A 22,112-nucleotide genomic window follows, 5' to 3' on the forward strand; every position below is an offset into this window, starting at 1 on the left:
CAGAGTTACAAAACTGTCCATTTCTTGATGGTGCACATGCTTTCTGAAGTGAAGTTGTCCCACTTCCTTTATCTTTCATTCCTTCAGCTGGCATCATTGGAAACACATTGATTGGGAAACTGGGAGAGAAGTGATTCTAATGGAGATATTAGAACCTGATAGCATGGCACTTTGAATCCTTACAGATTTATCCTTACACGTGGCACTTATCCTCTAAAAAATTTATGCCACCCTGATTTTTACATTATATCTCTCTTTTTTAAAAGTAGCATGAGCAGTGTAAAAGAACGGTGTTCCATTATGACTAGGCCCTGTGTGTCAAAGTCAGGAATCCTCCAAGACATGAATTTGTACATAGCCAATTTGGAAAGTGAGTAATTAACTGAAAAATTTGTTTCTAAAAATGACTACAGTGAAATTAGACATGTGAGGAATACCTTGGTTCTTGTTGCACAGTATCTGAGTGGACAGGCTCATAGGCTCTGTTTTAAGATACGACTTACTTTATAGTGAATTATTTTATAATGGTTTATATAAATGCTGCTTTCCCCTTCCTTCCTTCCTTCCGTCCTTCCTCCCTTCCTTCCTTCCTTCTCTTATTCCTCCTTCCTCTCCTCTCTCTCATAAGCATGCACACATGCACATTTATTGAGTGATTTTGAACATTAGGGATAAAACAAAGGTATGTCTCTGAGTCTTGATGAGCAATGAGTAATCCCTCTGCATGGAACACAGAGAAAAGCTGATTATGTGTGGTTTGTATGTTTTATCTCAAACATTTTGTCTTTATTTTGTGGTTCTTTGGGCTACTTTGGTCCTTTGTTTAAATCATGCTGAAACAGCATTTTACTCTTCATGACTGACCTATATCATTTAAGAAAGACTATTTCACAGAAACAGAACAATTAGTGAATAGCATTGTAGCAACAGTACTCGGGGAGGTTGATTTTTTCAGGCTTAAGTGAAAGGCAGTAATCATAAGCAGATAATTAAAAATAGTAACTAATCATGTTAATAAGCCTTTTTGAATTCTAACAAAATAACACATTTCCTTCTATTTTAGCCTCTGTCTTCCATGCCTGAGAGCAGTGAGATGATGAAAAGACAGAAGTACTATAGCAGTGACAGCAGCTATGGTAGTAGCAGCAGCTCTTCAGAATCAGAAGACAATGGAAAGGAAGAGTACCAAAACAAGAAAAGAGAAAAGCAAGTTACATATAATCTTAAACAGTCCAACCACTACAAATTAATCCAACAGTCCAGTAAGTTAATTTCTTCTAATGTAGTTGTTATGTGAAGAATTATGGAACTGAAATTATCGAACTCAATAAAAAGACCTTGGGCCAAATGAACCCTTGTGTGTGAGGAGACCTGGATTCCATCCCACTTCCTTCTCCAGCTGGACCCCCGTTAGGTTTGGATCCCCCAATTCCTTTCAGAGTCTGCAAACAGAAAACAAACGAGTTCAATTAAGGATCTCTATAGTTCCTACTTCTATATCTCAAAGCTTTTGCCAAGTCCTAGATTTCTGCATGGACTTTTTAAAAATGTGCTTCCTGGTTGATCTGCGGATTGCACTCTCTTTTAAGCCAAAATATTCTGTCATTCCGTCCCCGACTCTGTCACTCATTTTGTTTTATATTCTCGCCTATTTTTTTTTAAATGTGTGTATCTCTCTAGGCATTTGACTTGAATGTGTCTGTGAGCCACAAAACTGTGGAATAGTTGAAGTTTTGTTCCCTCCCGTTTCCATCACGGGTAAGCACCTGCCAGGGCTTTTGGTGTACAGGAAGTGAGTGTTCAGAAGAGAGAACAAACAGCTTCTCCATCTCCTTCCCTTCCCTCTTTCTTTTTCCCTTTTTCTTCTTTTTCTCCCCCCATTTTTCTCTCTCCTCCAGTCTCCTGTCTTTTGTTCCTTCTTTGATCCCAAGGCCCACTGTTGTGTCCTTCATCCCCAGATATCCAGTGCAGTACTGCTGTTGCCCAAGCTCCATTGGATACCCCTTCCTGAGGCTGCCCCCCTGTGCAGGACTTTTCTTAGCTTCTGCCTCTCATTTCCTTGTTCACTTTGTTGTCCATTGTCCTAGGGCTCCACAGAGGAATCCCTTCAATCATGCAATAAACACATTTGTGGGCCTTTGTGACTCGATCTCCAGCAATAGTTTCATATGTTAGTTTCCTGAAAATGTTTAGTTTTAAATTTGGCCTTCCCTGCTTATGGGAAAATGCATAAGGAATACAGAACAAACAGATGAAGGTGTTTAAGGGCCTTTCTTTTACTTCCAAATTATTCCATAAAGATACATGCTAATGTGCCTGTCTTTAAGGGTATGTATATGTGTTTGGAGGGGAAAATATGTATTATGTTCTATTTCATTTGTTTACTCATTTCATGTACGTTTATTGAGACCTATTCCAGAGTTTGTAAGGTATTTTATCCATTATTTCCTTTTTTCTTAAAGATTTGTTAAGTACTTTCAGTGTGTCTCTGTGTAAGCATGGCTCTGATTTCTCTTTTAGAAGTTGTCATTGTTCTACCCAGTTTCCATCAGTTTTTAAGCCTCTTTTCTGTTGGCTAATGTGTGCATCCCTAACAGCAAGAACTGTCAGAGGATTAGGGTAGGAGTGAGAAAAAAAATTGCTGGGGTTCCTATAGCTCTGAGATTTTTCTTTGTTCCCAGACAAATAGGTTAATAAATAGAGATTAGACAGTGTACTAAAATGTTTTTAAGTATAAACTCACATTTTAAAGCTATATTTAAAATTTTTTTCTATTATAGTTGATTTACAGTGTTCTGTCAATTTCTTTTTTTTTTTTTTTTGTCTTTTTGTCTTTTTTGTTGTTGTTGTTGTTGCTATTTCTTGGGCCGCTCCCGCGGCATATGGAGGTTCCCAGGCTAGGGGTTGAATCGGAGCTGTAGCCACCGGCCTACGCCAGAGCCACAGCAACTCGGGATCCGAGCCGTGTCTGCAACCTACACCACAGCTCACGGCAACGCCGGATCGTCAACCCACTGAGCAAGGGCAGGGACCGAACCCGCAACCTCATGGTTCCTAGTCGGATTCGTTAACCACTGCGCCACGACGGGAACTCCTTCTGTCAATTTCTGCTATAGATCAAAGTGACCCAGTTACACAAATACATACTTTTTTTTTTTTTTTTCTGTCTTTTTAGAGCCACATCCGTGGTATATGGATGTTCCTAGCCTAGGGGTCAAATCGGAGATACAGCTCCCGGCCTACACCACAGCCACAGCAATGTGGGATCCGAGACACATCTGCAACCTGCATCACATATCACAGCAACACCGGATCCTTAACCCACTGAACAAGGCCAGGGATTGAACCCACATCCTCATGGATACTAGTCGGGTTCATTACCACTGAGCCTTGATGGAAATTCCCTATACATACATTCTTTTTCTCACATTATCTACCATCATGTTCCATCACAAGCGATTGGATATAATTTTCTGTGCTATACAGCATGATCTCATTGCCTCTCTAACCCTAACCCTAACCCTAACTCCAAATGCAATCATTTGCATCTACCTTAAAGCTATATATATTTTTTTCAGTTATATTTTCCCTTATTCATTCCATTTTTTTATATTAGGAATTGTAACAAGAGTTTCAATTTGTTGTCTATTCTGTCTTTAATCTTAACGCTACCAAATATTATAGCCACAAACTTTGAGTTTTCTCTCCAAAGGGTTGTTGATAACCAAGAACAAGATCCAGATGATGTATAATACTTTCTGTTGTAGATAGTAACTCAGGAATTTTAAACCTGTTACCGTCCCAAAGGATATATTTAGGTTTGATATACTGTAGTCCTATGCAGAAGTATTTTTTCTCAAATAATTTGTGTATGCAAGTTTCAACTTTTTTTTTTTTTTGATTTTCTTAAATATCATTGGCATGTCTAGCTCTTTCATTATTTTGTCTGAATTTCCAGTGTACGCAGAGGAAAAAAATGGGAATCTGTTGTGTTTCAAAGGAAAGGATATTTCTTTCTGCACCTATGATCTGGTTATACATGTCCAAACCATCACCTAAGCCCTTGAAGGGAGCAGGGCCAAGGTGTAGGTAATAGAACATGCTTTATTGAGGGTATGTTCTTAGTAGAAGATTGGCCCTCACACAGTCCTTTTTAGAAGCACTGTCCATTCAGAAGGACTAGTACGACTTTCAAGTTCAAAAGAAAGTTAATAGTTGGAACAAATGGAAGGTTTTTTTTTTTTGTTTTTTGTTTTTTTTAAAAAAACGTCTTTTATAGCTTGAATGAGTATACTTTTTTGTACTCTCCAGAACCAAATGAGGACTATTAGGCTTATCATCAATTCAAAATTTCCCTTAGAAATACATCCCTGAATGTAAGGTTCTTGTCCATTGCCTTTATAAAGGTTTAAATTTTTTTCAACAGCTAATGAAGAGAAATATTTGGGTATTCAACCTGCCTTCATGTGAGTTTTATTAAATTATTTAATTAATGAAGATTGATATATTTCCTGAGCAGAGAGAGAATATATAACAGAGGGTATATAGACTATATGAACATAAAAAGATAAAAACATTGATAATATTGAGTGACATTCTGTTTTTCTGTGTCAGGAATCGAAATTCACCTGGAACAACTGTTTCTGTTTTTTAAATGTTATCGCCATGGAGGAAGATATTCTATGGTTTTTCCTGGTTGTTCTGAGAATAACCCTTTAGATCCAGATATTTTTTTCCCTTCACTTAACTCTTTTACTGTGGGAATTTAAATCTAATTTTTAAAATTCTTCTGTCCTGTGAATAAGATTTATCTGTCTAGTACTACTCTTATAATATCCAGTTATATATTTAAACTCCTTTAGGATAATCTTTGTTTATCTTCTGTTTTATTATCATTTTTTTTTTCTCATGGGCCCTAAATTTTATAAAATCCATTTATCCTAGCCATTATATAGACTCCTATCTATTTTCCCTCATGAATCCTGCTGTAAAATATTCTATTTCTAACCTATACACAAATGCTAATAAGTGATCAACCTAGTCCAGCTATAGTAGATGGTATCATGATATTTTAAGAAAGGGGAGGGGGACTGGCATTGTCAGGATTTAAATCTGAGCCTGGCTACTTTCTTGTCATGTGACCTTGAGAAAGTTCTTTCTCTGAGCCTTCAGGCAATGGAGGCTCATACTTCAGAGGGTTTCTATGAGAATAAAGATAAAAGTGTAGCACCTAGCATGATGCCTGGTTTATAGAAGGTGCTCTATACATGTTAGTTTTCCTTTCTTCTGGTCCTTTGATATCATTATTCAAGAATAGAACATTGAAGTATTGTTTAAGTATTATTTCATGATAGCCATTCTTCATACATAACAGGGGTTCTGTACCAGGTTCACTGTTTACATTGAAGAATTAACTTCAAACTCATATTCTCATGATGATGCCTATACTTTGACATTTATTGCCACACTGCTAATTGTTGGTTTGTATAGACCCAGTACAGTGGAGAACTTCTGCTAATTCTGCTACTATGTGAACCCTCTTCTCCACCATCCATAGGCTCCATAAGGCGTTCAGTCAGTTGCCCTCGGTCCATCTCATCTCAGTCACCATCCAGTGTGGACAACCGCCCCTTTTCTGCTCAACAAATGATATCAGCATCCCGGCCAACATCAGGGTCTCGGTCACATTCTTTAAACCGTGCTTCTTCCTACACGAGGCATATGCCTCACAGTAATGATGCCAGCTCCACTAGCTCTCCCATGGTAAGCCTAAGTCATCTGTCTTGCTCCTCTGATATTAGCGCCGTACCCAAGATTCAGGTAGCAGAGGGGTTAGCCAGGAGGAGGACAGATCGAACTTCAGATCCTTCTGATAATTCAACTCATGGTCTCCTGGAATTTGGATTATTTATCTTTCTTCACCTATAACTGAGTATGGACTCTTAAAACACAGACTTGACTGTATCATAGAACTTGAGGATGAACACTGATAAGAGGACTTTATTTTCCATTTGCTAATGGAGTAGGATAATGCTGTTTAAAATCATCTGAGTAAATATGTGGTTTCGCAGTATATGATGCAGTATATCTGTAAATCTGGGGATGTTTGATGTATGCAAAATTTTCTTTAATGGGACTAGGGTTGATAGGTTAAAAAATAAACCATTGATAAGTTATCCATATAGCCCTGAAGTACAACATTGTCTATAATATTTTCTGTTTATTAACATATTAGTATTAGTTGTGTATGTATATTTCTTAGAATAAATCCCAGAGATTCAATATTGAGGAAGTCAGTGGATTTATTTTTCAGCCAGGATTACTTGTCAATGCTCAAATAGTTATCTCCCTGTACCTTCACATAAACCAGAGGCTTATTTAATTTGTTTATTTAATGTGGTTGATGCTTCTAAAGAGAAAAGTCTGAAGAATATAAGTGAATGAATTTCACTTGATTATAATGAATGCTTTTTTTTTTTTCTAATCAGTAATTGCCTAAGGTATATGTAGAAAATGAAACTGACCAGGAAGTCTTTTTTTAAACACATAAAATACAGCTCTGTAGAAATGTGAAAGACACTCTAGGGAAATCATATCTATTTAATCCTAAGAATTTAATGCTGAGAAAAAATGTAAAAACATTATTTTCTTTCTTTTTCATTGTTATCTTTTTCAATTAAAAGTGCATCATTTTTACCTAGAAATGTCTTTCAGATTATAGTGGCACAATGAAATAAGACCCCCTCCAAATATCTGTATTCTTTCAAATTTAAGTGTGAGTCTTTGCGGCAACTGAGAACAAAAGAACAAGAAGATGATCTAACAAGTCAGACCTTATTTGTTCTCAAGGACATGAAGATCCGGTTTCCAGGAAAATCAGATGCAGAATCATTACTTCTGATAGAGGATGTGAGTATTTGGTGTATACAAAATTCTAAGAGTGCATACATTTTTATTCTTCTTTGTAAAACATTAAAATTTATTTCTTTTTTCTTTTTTTTTTTTTTGCTTTTTAGGGCCGCACCTGCGACATATGAAATTTCCCATGCTAGGGGTCAAATCAGAGCTGCAGCTGTGGGCCTATGACACAGCCACAACAAGGTGGGATCCCAACCATCCAGATCCTTAACCCACTGAGTGAGGCCAGGGATCAAACGTATATCCTCATGGATACTAGTTGGGTTCGTAACCCACTGAGCCATAGCAGAAAATCCTAAAATTTATTTCCAGGATAGCATTATTCTCAGTGACATAGTAAAGTTAACTGATGTCTTTTGCAACCTCCACAAGTTTTAGAAAATACAGAGGTTGTTTTAGTTATTATAATTCATAAGCAGTGAGATCATGTTTATAATCAGTAATGCAAAATATCTTTTAGTGTGTAGTCATATTTTAATGATTCAGCTGCATCATCAAGTGAGAATAATCAGTGTAATATAATTATTGTTCTTAATGACTGACATATAAAGACATATAAAGTTAAGCCTGCTTTTATAAAGATTTACAAAGATCTCCTATGGAATGAGATAATAACAGGAAAAAATAAAAAACCAAAAAACAAAACGGGCAAACTGTCAAGAATATTCGAATGTGACACCTTGAATGGTTTTGGTCAAATTTTGAACCGTTTTTTGTTGTGTTTTCTTGTTACACACACATTTGCACCACCCAGTGGAACATTCTAAAATGGCAGAGTTCTAAAATTCACATTAAAGGCCTTACTCCTAATTTAGAAAGAAAGCCCAAGTTATTAAAATATTCTGGGTGAAGGAGCATTTCCTCAGTCGCATTGTCAGTCATAGGTTAACTCTTCATTAATAGAAAGTTGTTTTCTGCTTTCACTGTTTTTTTTCTTTTTGCTTTGTTTTTGTTTTTGTTTTTTTTTTTTAGAGGAGAAGGCACCATCTAGTGGCCAGTTGTGGGATTAAAAACCACAGCCATGCCTTTACTAGTTAGCATTACTTTAGACCTGTCTAAAGCACTGCCTAGAAACAAAACAAACAAAGAGTAATAAAAAGTATTATTTAAAAAAATAAGTACTGGAAGTTTGTATTTTGTGACCATAACATAGTTATAACCAAAATTCCCAAATACTGTACACTGTGTTTTTATATATTTTTTAAAAAGTAAAAATGATATCTTGTTTTCAAATGAGCTGCTGTTTGTTACATTGAAGGGAAAGGAAGAAAAATGAAAATTTTTGAAATAAAAATTATAGATATATTTTTATTTATATAAATTACATTATTCAGTTAAGTAGAGCCAATGTCTTTGTACTAGACATTTTAGTTATATTTCTTAGAGATATAAGTTATACACTACTGCTTTTAATCAGGTGGAAGGAAAATTAGGTGATCAGAGAGTAGAACTAATTATTTGTGATTTCTGTGATTGTTTTATAAAGAATGTGAGTATAAGCTTGTATAATTAAATATATTAGTAATTATGAGACATTAGACTATAATCTTACTATATGCAGCAAATATTTTAATCTGTTCATCAAAGTGTATATGACGAGAATATATATTCAGAATTTTGCAGATTTGCACAAAAAACAAAACAAAGGAATAATTGAATACTAATTATATATAAGCTGTCTTCTAATATATTATTCAATATTTTGCTATTATGAATGATATTGTAAATACAGTGCTTGGAATTAAAATGAAAAAAATCTGTATCTTGGGCTTCTTCCCACATCTTATGTACCTGAAGACATTTGACTTTCATTCATTAGGGAGTGTTGTGCTTTTCAGGAAGAGAAGAATATATTAAAGATGGCTTCTTTACCTTATGTTAGAAATCTTTGCACTTGTCTTAATGAAAGTGGATATACTTTATTGCAAATAATATTATGGTGCTTTAATTTCACAAATTAATTAATAAAATTGATTTCAACCCTTTAGTTTTATTTGTCATTTTTGAGGAAATTGCTAGATTAAAATTCTTAATGTTTCTCCTCTAAAACAGATCATTGATAACTGGAAGTATCATAAAACAAAAGTGGCTTCATATTGGCTTATAAAATTGGACTCTGTGAAACAACGAAAAGTGAGTAATGAATGCCCCAAACATGTTTGCTCTTTTGGATTATTAAGCTGCATATAAAGCTAGGATCATTAGCCACATTTATAATCAAACTATATACATGCTCATTTGTTTACTTATTTCCTTAAGAAAATTTATTGCATATCTATGATGTTTCAGGCACTGTTCTAAGCTCTGAAGATAAACAAGTGAATTAAAAAAATTCTGTGGTCTTGGGAGTTCCCATCATGGTGCAGTGGAAACGAATCCGACTAGGAACCATGAGGTTGCGGGTTCGATCCCTGGCCTAGCTCAGTGGGTTAAAGATCTGGCGTTGCTGTGAGCTGTGGTGTAGGTCACAGACATGGCTCAGATCTGACATTGCTCTGGCTGTGGTGTAGGTCGGCAGCTACAGCTCCAATTAGACCCCTAGCCTGGGAATCTCCATATGCTGCAGGTGTGGGCCTGAAAAAAAAAAAGACTGGAAAACACACACACACACACACACACACACACACACAAAATTCTGTGGTCTCATAGAGCTTATATCCTAGTTAAGGTGTTTGGTAATAAATAGTAGTAGGGTTGTGTTAACTACTATGAAGAGAAATAAATCAGAATTAAAAAATTAAAAGAAGGTGACCTAAATGAAATGAGAAAGAAATACTATGAAGACCACTTCTGTAGCTACAGTGCACTGGGGCAGAGGGAAGAGCAGATACAGAGGTCCTGGGTAGAAGTTAGTTTGACGAGTCCTTGAAGCATAGGGCACACCATTTATTGCCTTATTTACAGGATAGTTGGTTTGCGCTGGTCAAGAATAAGTGATATGGGGGTGAAAGTTGAGTTTTGACAAATAAGAGGGTCCAATCACAACTGAGAGGCCATGGAAAGCTTAGGGTTTTATTCCAAGTGATGGGAAACTACTGGAAAGTTTTGAGCAGAGGAGGTACATTGTCTGGTTTATAATTTGAAAAGATCATAGGAGCTGCTTGTGAAGAATAGAATTGGGGGAGAAGGAATGTGGCAGAATAGAAATAGAGAACAGGTAGAAGGTGTTTTGAGTAACTGAGGCAGGAACTGATGATGCTTAGCTAGGGTTGTAATTGAATGGGTGGATGTTTGTTGTTCCTGTAGTCTTGTTTTACTTTGATTTGGTTTTGGACATGCTAGGGTTGATATATTGATTAGACATCCAACTGAAGATGTTGAGTGTGTGGTTATATATATGAGTTTTTAGTTCAGAGCTAAGGTTGCATATGGAGTTAGAAGATGAGCACCAAGACCTGACTCTTGTTTTGATAACATGGAGGTCTGTGGTTCCATGATCCTGGCAAATTCAGCAGAATGGTGGGGAGTAAAACTTGCCCAGAGTAGGTTCAAGAGATGAGAGGAGGAGTTCCCTTGGTGGCTAAGTGGTTAATGAATCCGACTAGGAACCATGAGGTTTTGGGTTCGATCCCTGGCCTTACTCAGTGGGTTAAGGATCCGGTGTTGCTGTGAGCTGTGGTGTAGGTCACAGACACAACTCAGATCCTGTGTTGCTGTGGCTCTGGCGTAGGCCGGTGGCTACAGCTCTGATTCGACCCCTATCCTGGGAACCTCCATATGCCGCAGGAAGCAGCCCTAGAAAAGGCAAAAAAAAGACACACACAAAAAAGAGATGAGAGGAAAAAGGCACAGCTAGTACAGGCACTTTTTTAAAAGATTTTTTCTGAGAGGGGAAGGGAAATGTGGTAGCTGGAAAGAGATGTGGGTTAATGATAGGCTTTTTTTTTTTTTTTTTTTTTTTTTTTCTTTTCTCTTAAGATGGAGATACTTAGTTTTTGGAGTTCCCCTTGTGGCACAGCAGAAATGAATCTGACTAGTATCCATGAGGACGCAGGTTCGATCCCTGGCCTTGCTCAGTGGGGTAAGGATCTGGCGTTGCTGCGAACTGTGGTGTAGGTCACAGATGTGGCTTGGATCCTGTGTTGCTGTGGCTGTGGTGTAGCCTGGCAGCTCTTAGTTGCTGATGAGAATGATCTAGAAGAGAGGCATGGCACAGGAAAGAGAGGTGACAGAAAATTCTCCAGTAAGTCAGCTGGGAAGGCTTGTCCTAACCAGGAGCATTTATCCTAGTGGGGGGAAGGCAGAGTCCATGGCCTTGTTGTAGGAACATGGGAAGGTTTTCTTCCAGTGGAGTAGGACTTTGGAAATGTGAAGAGACAGTACAAGGTACGTGCGAGCTGTCTCAGAGCAAGAGATGGACATGGCCAGCAGCCCTAGGGGCCCAGTGAATGCATTGCAGCATTATTTTCAGGGAAATACGCTATTTTAGTAGCCATAGTGAAACTGTTGTATTCCCTAATAATGCACACTGCCGTTTCCCCATTCTGGGCTTCATTGCTAATTAAGCTGAAAGTTGACTCTGATCAAATGATGACTTTGACATTTTATACTTTCCTCTTAGTAAATTGAGCTCACTATTGTATATTAACTTATTTGGAAAGGGACAACTTAGTGTCCTGTCATGTCAGCAGACACTGTGCTGCTATTGAGGAGGATGCAACAAAGCTGGTAACAGAGGTGGACAGAAAACTTACCATAATCCTCGGGTATTTGTTTGCTTGGTCACTGCCTGTGCCTTTGATTGATTAAAATAAGGACTTCTTATTGGAATTGGAATTCTGATTTTTTTTGCAAATCTGTGTACTTTTTGTAATCTAGAAGATAGAGTTTAGGTAAGTTGCTAATCAAAATAGATGGCCCATAAACAGATTAAAGTATAAGGTACTAATACATGATAAATGTGACATTTCAAATCAGTGGAGTAAAGGTAATTTTTCTCCTAAATGATACAAAAACAATTGTCTACATATTGGTAAGAAACTTAATTGGAAGCCTTATCTTTTATCATATACACAAATAAATTCCAGATAAACTCTAGTTTTACATGTAAAAAAAGAAAATTTTCAACATTTAAAAGAAAATATTGAAAGCTGTGTTTATAATCTTAGAATGTGGAGACGACTTCTTAAGAGAAACTTAGGTTTTAGAACGTACAAATCTTAAAGGAAAAGAATGACAGATCTGATTATATGGACACTAATGGATGACCAAAGATGTCTTAAACCAGGTTAAAAGGCAGAAGTGGTGAGCATGGGTGGCAGGGAAAGGGGCAGGGGGTGGATATTGAGGAAGACAGATACTTACAGCGTATAAAACACAAAGCAGGTGTTCCCTGGTGGCCAAGTGGTTCAGGATCCGATCCAGCGTTGTCACTGTTGTAGTGTGGGTTTGATCCCTGGCCTGGGAACGTCTACACACAGAGGGCAGAGCTGAAAGAAAAAAAATCCACACAAAGTAATATCAGTAAACCAGTATTTCCTAAAGGTCAATCAGCAAAAGGCAAACTAACCTAGAAATATGAATAAATAAAATGGAAAGGCATGTATGTAAAAAAAAAAGCCATGAAAAGATAATTTCTGGATCTTCAAATTTCCAATTTACATGTAAAGAGACCCCTGACCTCACTAATGATAAAGGAAAAGCAAGTGAAAAAACATCATTTTGGCAAAAAATTTAATAAGAAATAATATCCAGTGATGGAAATAGTCTGGATAAAAGGACCATTATTATACTATTGGAGAGAGAATACATTGGTACAAATCTTTAGAAAGAAAGTTTGCTTTAATCTATTAATAGCCCCCGAGAACTGCTCAGCAGCCAAATGAAAATGTCAACTTCTCATGTCTAAAATGACAAGAAGCAAAGGCAACTTTCTTAGGCAACCTGACCAGGTGCAGTGAAAGCTGGTCCTACATCACCCCCACAATAAAGCCCAGTTCCAAGTGCCCTAGGCAGATGTCTGGTGGTATTGTGGGAGTCCACTAATGGGCATCCTTCTGGAATATCAAAGTGAGACTGTACTTTGGCGCAATTGACTGTCCTTTTCACCCTGGCATTTAGGCCCCAATCTCAACTTAGCCAATCCTGAGGAAACGAGACATCACCCCCACGGAGGGTGGTGGTCCTTTGACCCCCCAGGTCTATATCGACTCAATAGGTGTTCCAAACAAATTTAAGACAAGAAATCAGGTAGATCCATGTTTGAATCTGCTCTCTTTTGGTGGTCAACCATAAACAAAAATGTTGGTTGGATAAACTACATCTTTTACAAACAACAAAGATTCATTAATTACACTAGAGATGCCATTGAAGAAATAGCTGAACAGCTAGGGCCAACTAGTCAAATGACATGGGAAAATAGACTTGCTTTAGACATGACCCTAGCAGAAAAGGGTGGAGTCTGTGTAATGATTGATATCCAGTGCTGCACATTCATTCCCAACAACACTGCCCCAGAAAGCACCATCACCAAGGCCCTGCGCAGATTAATAACCTTAGCAGATGAGCTTTCAGAGAATTCTGGTATTAATGACCCCTTCACAGACCTTTTAAAAAATTGGTTAAAAAAAAAAAGAAATGGTGCTTTTTGATTGGGTTGTTTTTTGATACAAAGTTGTATGAGATGTCTGCATATTTTGGAGATTAATCCTATGTCAGCCAGTTCATTTACAAAGATTTTTTCCTAAAAAAAAAAAAAAAAAAAAAAAAGAGAGAGAAATGGACTAAATCTTTACCCCTCAAACTGCTGTAGTTAGTGTCCGTGTCTTAGTTGTATGTTATGTAATTCCTTTTGCCAGGGGACTTACTCAAAAATTAATAAAAACTGCCCTAACAAAGCCACTGGGACCCCCTCTCCACCAAGCCAGTATACTCCTGATGGATACAATAAAACATGAGAGCCAAACTGTGATCAAAGTGTTTGAAGAAAAGAATATTTGATTAAAAAAAAATGAAAGGGGGGAATTGTGGAAAGTAACATAATGTCTTTTCTATCAAAGGAAATCTTGGTTACTCCATTTTGCTCTGGTTTTGCCTTCCTGTGACCCCCCCATCCCTCCCCTTTCCCTCTTCTCCCAGTAACAATTTGTTTCAAATTAGCCAACTGGGAAGAATGTGTGCCCTGACCTGACCAATGGGAAGGGGACAGGTAAATCACCTGCATTAGAGATAAATAGGGGAGGGTCCTTCGTTCGGTGCGTGCACTTTTTGGAGTACCTGCGTCCTTCTGCAGAAGTAAAGAGTCTTGTCGAGAAAACAAAACAAAATGAAACAAAAAAACAGATGCTCATAACCTATAACTCAACAAAACCACTTCCAGCATTCTGTCCTACAGAATAATAATCTGTATGAAATGCATAAAATGATTTATATACATGAACATATATTACAGTGGTATTTGTGAAAGCAAAATATTTGAAGCAGCCTATCAGTAGAATACGGTTAAATAAACTGGGGTACATCCATACTGTCCAGTTGCATTCAATTGAGTACTATCCTAGAATCACAGATCTTAACCTGAAGTATAGCATGAGTTTTTTTACTGGTGATGTATAGAACATGTGCACATTGGTAAAATTAGCCAGACTTTAATAATCATGAGTGAAGGATAGAAGCAATAAGCTGCCACCAAGTGCATGATTTCTCCTAGGCCATGAGGCATTCTGGTTCAGAGTGATGAAGGCCAAGTGTGGTTCACATTGGCACTGAGGGAGCCCTGCAGATCTGGGTGGCCTTGATTTCTCTTCTCCATTAGTCACCCATGCAGTGCAGTCTTCGTCACTAATTCATTGTCCAGCCAGGTGAAATGAAAACACTGGGTTTCTTTACTGTGTTGTCCCGTAGAACTTTCGACAGTGATGGATTTGTTCTTTATTTATGATGTCCAATATGGCAGTCACTAGCTGCACATGGCCTTTGAGTGAGATCTTGAATTCATCATTGTGACTAAGGAATTGAACTTTTAATTTTAATTAAGTGTAAGTGGCCAAGTGAGTGTAGTGGCTGCTGCATTTATTAGCAGCATGGATCTAGACCATGTGTAGCCTTCTAAATAACTTCTTATTTTCCTACTGAGAGATTCCATCAGAGAATCCACAAAAATGTCAAAGGGAGAAACTTTGTCAACTTTTTCCTTTTCATAACCAACCCAAAAAGATACCAAGATAGTAAACAAACAAGTTATACAGTAATATGTGTTGTCCCATTTTAAATCATCCATGTGGGTACTGTTTTAAAATGTATACCTAGCATGAAAATTTTTCAAAAAGTAAGTACTAAATTATTAAGATAATTTATTTCTGGAGGATGCATTTATTGATGGTACATTTCTATTTTTTTAAATTAACATAATCTTTTTAAAAATGAAAGAATGACAGGGAGACACAGGTGTTTCTGTGAAGCCTGTGTGGATTCCCCCATAACTAGATATTATTTTTTCCTGTTTTAAATCCTCACAGTACTTTGTACTCAGTTATACTTCTGATCTGACTTGAGAGATTTCTGTATTAAGTTTTCCACCTCTCTGAAAGCTAGGGGAGTTGTCTTACTTTGTAGTCATCTGTAGGAGGCTTTATGTAAACATTTTGTTGATTCAAATCTAGACTCTTGACTCTGTCAGTAGCAAGCTAGCTGCTTCTTTTTGTGCTCTTGCTTCTTGACTAGTGCTGTGTGTCATCTGAATAGCCACAAATTAAGACAATGCTATTCCCATTTTTATGTGTGATATGAAAAGGTCTGATAAACATTATATGGGATGATCAAACAGTGTGTGTGAATAGTGATAATATTGATAAATTAGAAGAAATGATCTATTTCAAGTTTTAGGGCTGTGATGCTCAGTTGTGTTTATAAATTTCAAGTAAAACTAATGCTTGCTTATCACTTTACTAGCAAGTACTTATGCCAGTATATTAACCTCTCTTGTACTGATTGACTCCAAGAGTAGTTGGAGTAAGTTATCCTTGTGTAATCCTTTCCTCCAGTTCTCCGATGGCAGCTACATCTCAGTATTCATGTACACTGTTATGTTAGGGGAGTGAGAGCACTAATGTGAGAGGCATGATTCTTAATACAACTTAAATATCTAGTTACCTTTTCTTTGAGTGACTTTGTTGCTTCTTCCATGTTGGCATTAGTCAGAGCAACTATATATTTCCTTTGTGCTTGCAAAAAGTAACAAGATGTTCCATCTCCAGCTAAAAGCTATCCAAGCAGTCAGAGTCATTCTTGCGCAAGGTAACGTAATTGACAATTCTATTTTTGGCAGAAGAATTCATAGCTTGAATTTTGATTCTCAGAGAACAGTAAGGGCTAATCTTAACAGTAAGCTCATTTTGCAAAGTTGCCCAATTGCATGGAGGCCCTGAAAGGTGGCTGAGGAATGCTGAGCCTGGACCATGATGAGAAGAGGAAGCCCAAGATTTACCCATTGTGCAACTTACTTGTAGCAATTTTTCTTGCCCTTTTCATGACCACTCTTTTTCTTTTGTCAACCATTTTATTCTTTAAGAGGCTTTTTTATCCAAAATAGACTCTTAACTTCTTAGCTGTATAGTGAAGAATGGGACTTCTTCATAGTTATATAATGATACATATAAATTTTTTTCTCTACCTCTTCCCCACTTTATTATTTCAGTTAGAATCAGAGGTAAAGTGGGATCAGAGAATGGCTGACTGACTGAAATATATTTTTATTGACAACAAAAGAGCCAATATAGTGAATTAGTTTCAAAGTGTATTGAAAAAAATTTTTTTAAATGTTTTTATGTTGATCTTAAACGAAAGGGGCAATAACAGGCAGTGGAAAGAGGAACTGGACCTGGAGTCACGTAGACTGGGGTTCACTACTGCTTTTGCCCTTTTCTTGGGTCAGGTGACTTCTCATAACTTCTCTGAGATTTGTACATTAAGCACTGGAATGTTCTTGTGAGGACGCGAGAAAGTGTGTGGCAGGGTGCTCTAGCCTTAGAAAGTGTAAAATACAGGTGACTTACTTTTCCTTCTAAGAATCCTCATGCCAGGCTGTTTCTCTGATGTTTCTATTTTACTAAGAATTCTTAATATGTAGAATTATTTTGTACAGAATATGTGTAAATGAGTTATAAAAACGTGTCTGTCAGGTTGTAACATGTTGACCATTCACTTGACTATCTGTTTGAAACCTTTGCTTTCTAGAGCTAGAAACTGCATCCAAGAAAACAAAGGGAAACCTAGAAATGTGGGTCAGCTTTAGACCGTAAAATTAGATATTATTAAAAGTTAACCTTTTAGAAGGCCAAGGACTTAGCTAGTTTAGCATCTAAATGTGGATTAATCAGATCTATCCATCTTTGAACTGGGGTGATATCAATAATCATTGGATGTCTGTGTCAGTTCAGTCCCTTGGGAAGCAGACATAAGGCAGAATTAGAAGTGAAAGGGGTTTATAAGAGCAAACACTCAAGAAAGATGAAGAAGAGAGAGAGTTCGAATAGGCAGAAAGAGCCTTCCGATTGCAATGTTGGTCTGACACCAGGGACTGGGAGCCAGGAGGACTGGGGAGAAAGAACTTCAGACTTTAGTGAAGTTCTGAGAAAGGCCTGTCAGGCTGATGGGGAGCCCAGAACAAAGGGTGCCCATGAGTGGGATCACACTGAGTAGAATGAGCCCCTCTCTGGTATCCCATCCATGCTCGATCTTTCGCCTGGAGCAGTCTGGGGAGACCATAAGTTTGGCTTGGATGTCGTAACAGATCCTGAATGGAGATGCTGTCAGCTGACTGTACAATTAGATTCAAATGGCATGTCTCCATGACTACCACAAAGGTTGGATGTGATGCAGTTTAATTTGACACACATTTATTGGTTACCAGTTTTGTACAAGAACTATGGTAAGCATAATAGTGGATTTTGAGAGTTGCTTATTCATTCATTTATTTGTTCATTCAAACATGCATTCAGCAATATTGATTAGGAGACTGCCACATCCTGAGAACAATTCTAGATGTGGAGTGCATAGGACTCTCAGTTTTAATTCTCTTAATTTCATTTAGAAACCATTGTTGAAACATGTGTCTCACTTTTTCTATTCCAAGATTGAAGCATTTGTTAGTTGCTCATTAGAATGTTGTAAAACTCTTAAGATTAGAATGCCACACAGCCCAAACTCTTCCACATGCCTTATTTCAAATTTTCCTTAATGTGTGTAAAATTTAAATGTCAACAATGTAGGACTAAAATACTGAAAAGAACCCTTACCAGGTGAGAATGGAAACAGCTAATCTTACTTAATGTCATGTTGTGGTAATGCCACACTAGCGTAATTTAGCTTTCTGCCGAGAATGCAGTTGCTTTATATAGTTTGTAAGGAATACACACAAGGTTTGAAAATATTGCAGTGGTGGGTGGGCTGTGAAGGGTGCCAAATTTTCTGAAAAGCTTATTCTTTGATGTGATATCAAGCATAAAGTAAGATTAAAGAATGAAGAGAAATAAGTAGTGATAATAAGGTTGTACTATATTTGCATTTTAGGGTTCTAAGAGATCCTTGTTTATCAAGTATTTTTTCTCTAAATAGCGATTTCTTTTTAATACCTATTGTAGCTGCTGCTGCATGCATTTTGATGTTATTATTTTCCATCTCTTTTTATTTGGGCTGACATAGATGCTGTTCAAGGCTGTTCGTTTTGCATCAGCAATGATGCCTTTACCTTATAGCCATGGCTGCTGCATGCATCATTAGTACAGCATGTAGTGATTTTAATGTTATTTCTAAACCTCTCTCACCTCATGCTATTATTTTAATTTAGGACCAACTGTTCAGCCATATGGAGCAGTTTGTCATTCAACATCTGTATGTTCTTGCAAAATATGAATTTTTCTGTGTGCTTTATGCCTTCAGATGTATTATATTTCATATGGAAAAGATAAATCTTTTCACTTTATTAATGCTTTCATTGACTGAATCGTCTATTTATTTTTTCCCTTGGAGAGTTTAATGTTAGATTAGGATGCTTTTAAAAGCCACAAGGTCAGGAAATGGGTATCCATATTCTGTAAGTTAGCCTCACTTGAGTTCACAGATAAACACAAAGGGCACCTTGATGACCACTTGTTTTTGTGTTTTACAAATTATTTATCTGACATCCATTTACTTCTGATTCCAAAGCACCCCGAAATCCAAACAGCGTTACAAATAGAACTGATGCTGAAAAGAAAATCATGGACTTGCAGAATAGATTTGTAGTTGCCAAGGGGGAGGGGGAGGGAGTGGGGTGGTTGGGGAGCTTGGGGTTAACAGATACAAACTATTGACTTTGGAATGGATTAGCAATGAGATTCTGCTGTGTAGCAGTGGAAACTATGTCTAGTCACTTATGATGGAGCATGATAATGTGAGAAAAAAGAATGTCTACATGTATGTGTAACTGGGTCACCATGCTGTGCAGTAGAAAAAAATAGTGTATTAGGGAAATAGCTATTAAAAAAACAAAAACAAATAGAGCTGATGCTAATTCACCTCATCCCAGTCTGATTTCTTACCTGCCTATCCTCTGCCTTCCTAAAATTATTCAGCAGGTGTTTTGCTAAAGGTGCAGGAGGCATTGTCTCCCCATCTGTTTGGCCTTTTAAGTAAACTGGTCCCTGATAGACTCCATGGCTCTGATGAAGGGGGTGCCTGGGCAACCTAGTTCTGTTATAGTGACCCCACCCATCTTCTCAAGTATTATTTTAATGGAAGTGAATCTGAATCTAAGAAGAAACAGTTGGATTCTTTTCTAGGATTTTGCCAATGGCACCAGGACAGATCAAATTAATTGTGAGGCATTGTTGAATAGTGTTTGAGAACATAGGTTGGGCTACACAGCCATCCATTTACTAGCTGTGTAATCTTGGATAAGTTACTTATCTGCTCTATGCCTTAGCTTTCTCATCTGTAAAATTAGATCCAAAATGTTTTCAAAACCAAAGCATTTTTCATAAGCATTAGACAGCAAAACCTAACCCACCTGAACTCATTTGATGACAATGACTCAACAGGAAGTTGTTATTTTTGTCTGTCTCTTGGTTTGAATATTCACATGTTTTCCTGTAGAAAGAGTAATGTGTATAATTATGGCATCTAGCTTCAGTGTTTTTGAAAAAGGATTATGGACCAGTTATATCTATCTCAAAGTTTTTGTTTTGAGGATTAAATGAATTGTTGTATGTAAAAATGATTAGAACAATGCTTGGTCTATTATAAGCCCTCAATAAGTGTTAGCTCTGATTTTTACCTTGCTTGCAAAGGTTTCACTTTCTTGCAATGAACATCTTTACTGAGACAAACACCTAAGTGCTGGGCCTATCTTGAGCTTTGGAGACATGATAAGTTTATTACTAAGATGGGTATAGTTTCTCTTTTTATGTAGATAACAATCTCTTTTAACTAATCACGGAATTAAAATAAAGTGGAATAATTATTAATAGGGGAAGACTTGAGCATTAAGGGATCACACAGCAGTTTAGTGGCAACTGAAAGTCTCCCTGAAGAAGTGATGTTTGAGGTGAGACATGGAAGTTCTCCAGGGGAAGAGACAGGGGGAGATTGTTGCAGGCAGAGGGGAGAGCCTGTGTGAAGGTTCTCACTCCCTTGGTTGTTTTCCCTCATGTCCTCCTCGTTATAGGTCTCTCTAACCCACTCCTTAGTCCAGGACTAGAGCTTGCCTCCTTGGGGAGGCTCCTTAAAAAAACTGAAGGCAAAAGGGAATATGTTTTCTCAGCAGGTGCCCTGGCAAAGAAGGAGCAGGTTTCTGGGTTGCCCAGATCATGCTAGCCTCACAACCTGGGAAATCACTCCTCAGGCAGGTATGATTGGTGGGCACAAGAGGCCTGAAGCTGTGTCCACCTCCACATTGGAGGAAACATCAGGAGCGGAACAGCTGTGTTCCTCACCCCTAACTGCCTGACCACTTTCTGAAGTTGCTGCTTTTAGTCATATGTAGGGTAGTATATTAAACTATCATTCTTTTAAAATTTTCTCGAAATTAAAAATAAAACATATATGGAGTAGTGGCCAAGCGAGTCTCTAAGTGATACACCTAGTACAGTGCTTGGCATGGTGCAAGCAGCCAAAACAGGTTAATTGCCCTTCTCATTGGCTCTTATGCCTCATATGCATTTTACTATGCATGTATTCAGAAAGAAATGAATGAAAACCCATAATCTCAAATGTTAGATCACTTTAAAGTTGAATAAGTATTTAACAATGGAATTTGAAATGAAAGTAATGTTAAAATTTCCAGTGTTAGGGTTTGTGTTACTGTCCCCACTTCCCAGTGAAAGAAGCTGAAGCGGGAAGGGAAGGAGTTGGGCTGCTTGCACAGTTCATTGTGAGAAGCTGTGGTGGATAGTCTTCTCTAACTACAATGTTATATTGAAAATTTTTTCCTAAGTTGATTTTTCAACAAATGTTTATTCTAAAATTTCCTTCATCATGTAAGGATAACCTGACCCCCTTGCTGTACAGTGGGAAAAAAAATAAAATAAAATAAAAAATAAAATAAAATAAAATTTCCTTCATCAGAGAAAACTAATACAACTTCTTTAAATATGACCGTTTTAAAGAGAAACATATTACATTCTTCCTTTGCTCCCAGTTCTCTATATGTTTGAGCCTATTGAGAGAAATGGTATCTTCTATCTTCATTCACCTTTATGTTTGAAAGTCTGTTTTCATCCTTCTCTCTCATATTTATGGGCAGTTCCCTTAATTAGATAGATAAAAGAAGAAGTGAAAAATCTACTTTGGTGAACTGAAATGAGAATAACTATTTGTTGGTATTTGCTTTTTTTTCATTTTTTAAAGTTTTATTGGAGTATAGTTGATTTACAATGTTGTGATAATTTCTGCTTTACAGTAAAATGATTTGGTTATACAGGTATATACATTCATTCTTTTCAGATTTGTTTCCCATATAGATTATCACAGAATATTGGGTAGAGTTCCCTGTGTTATACAGCAGGTCCCCACTGGCCATTCATTCCATATACCACATTGTGCATGTGCCAATCCCAAACCCCTAGTCCATCCCTCCCTACCACCCCTGACCTGTCTCCTTTGGTAACCATAAGTTTGTTTTCAGTGTCTGTGAGTCTGTTTCTATTTTAAAAAAGCATTTCATTGGAAATACCTGAATTGCAAAAGTATTAAATTCATGTAAATTCAATAAAGTAGCT

At 37.2% G+C, this 22,112-nt stretch overlaps 1 protein-coding gene across 8 annotated transcripts in view; it reads left to right on the forward strand.

Moving 5' to 3' along the window:
- Positions 1-22,112, forward strand: part of TTLL7 (tubulin tyrosine ligase like 7) — a 160,146-nt gene that overhangs the window by 102,172 nt on the left and 35,862 nt on the right. For all 8 annotated transcript variants that reach the window (XR_002345115.1, XR_002345116.1, XR_002345117.1 and 5 more), the window contains exons 15-18: positions 1,064-1,262; positions 5,558-5,763; positions 6,775-6,909; positions 8,971-9,051. Coding sequence is in view for 4 of the 8 variants with exons in the window: in XM_021096373.1 (XP_020952032.1) it covers positions 1,064-1,262; positions 5,558-5,763; positions 6,775-6,909; positions 8,971-9,051 (621 nt within the window). In the remaining 4 variants the exon portion in view is untranslated. The remainder of the gene's footprint in view (positions 1-1,063; positions 1,263-5,557; positions 5,764-6,774; positions 6,910-8,970; positions 9,052-22,112) is intronic.

Source organism: Sus scrofa, chromosome 6, assembly GCF_000003025.6.
Source record: "Sus scrofa isolate TJ Tabasco breed Duroc chromosome 6, Sscrofa11.1, whole genome shotgun sequence".
Classification (NCBI taxonomy): domain Eukaryota; kingdom Metazoa; phylum Chordata; class Mammalia; order Artiodactyla; family Suidae; genus Sus; species Sus scrofa.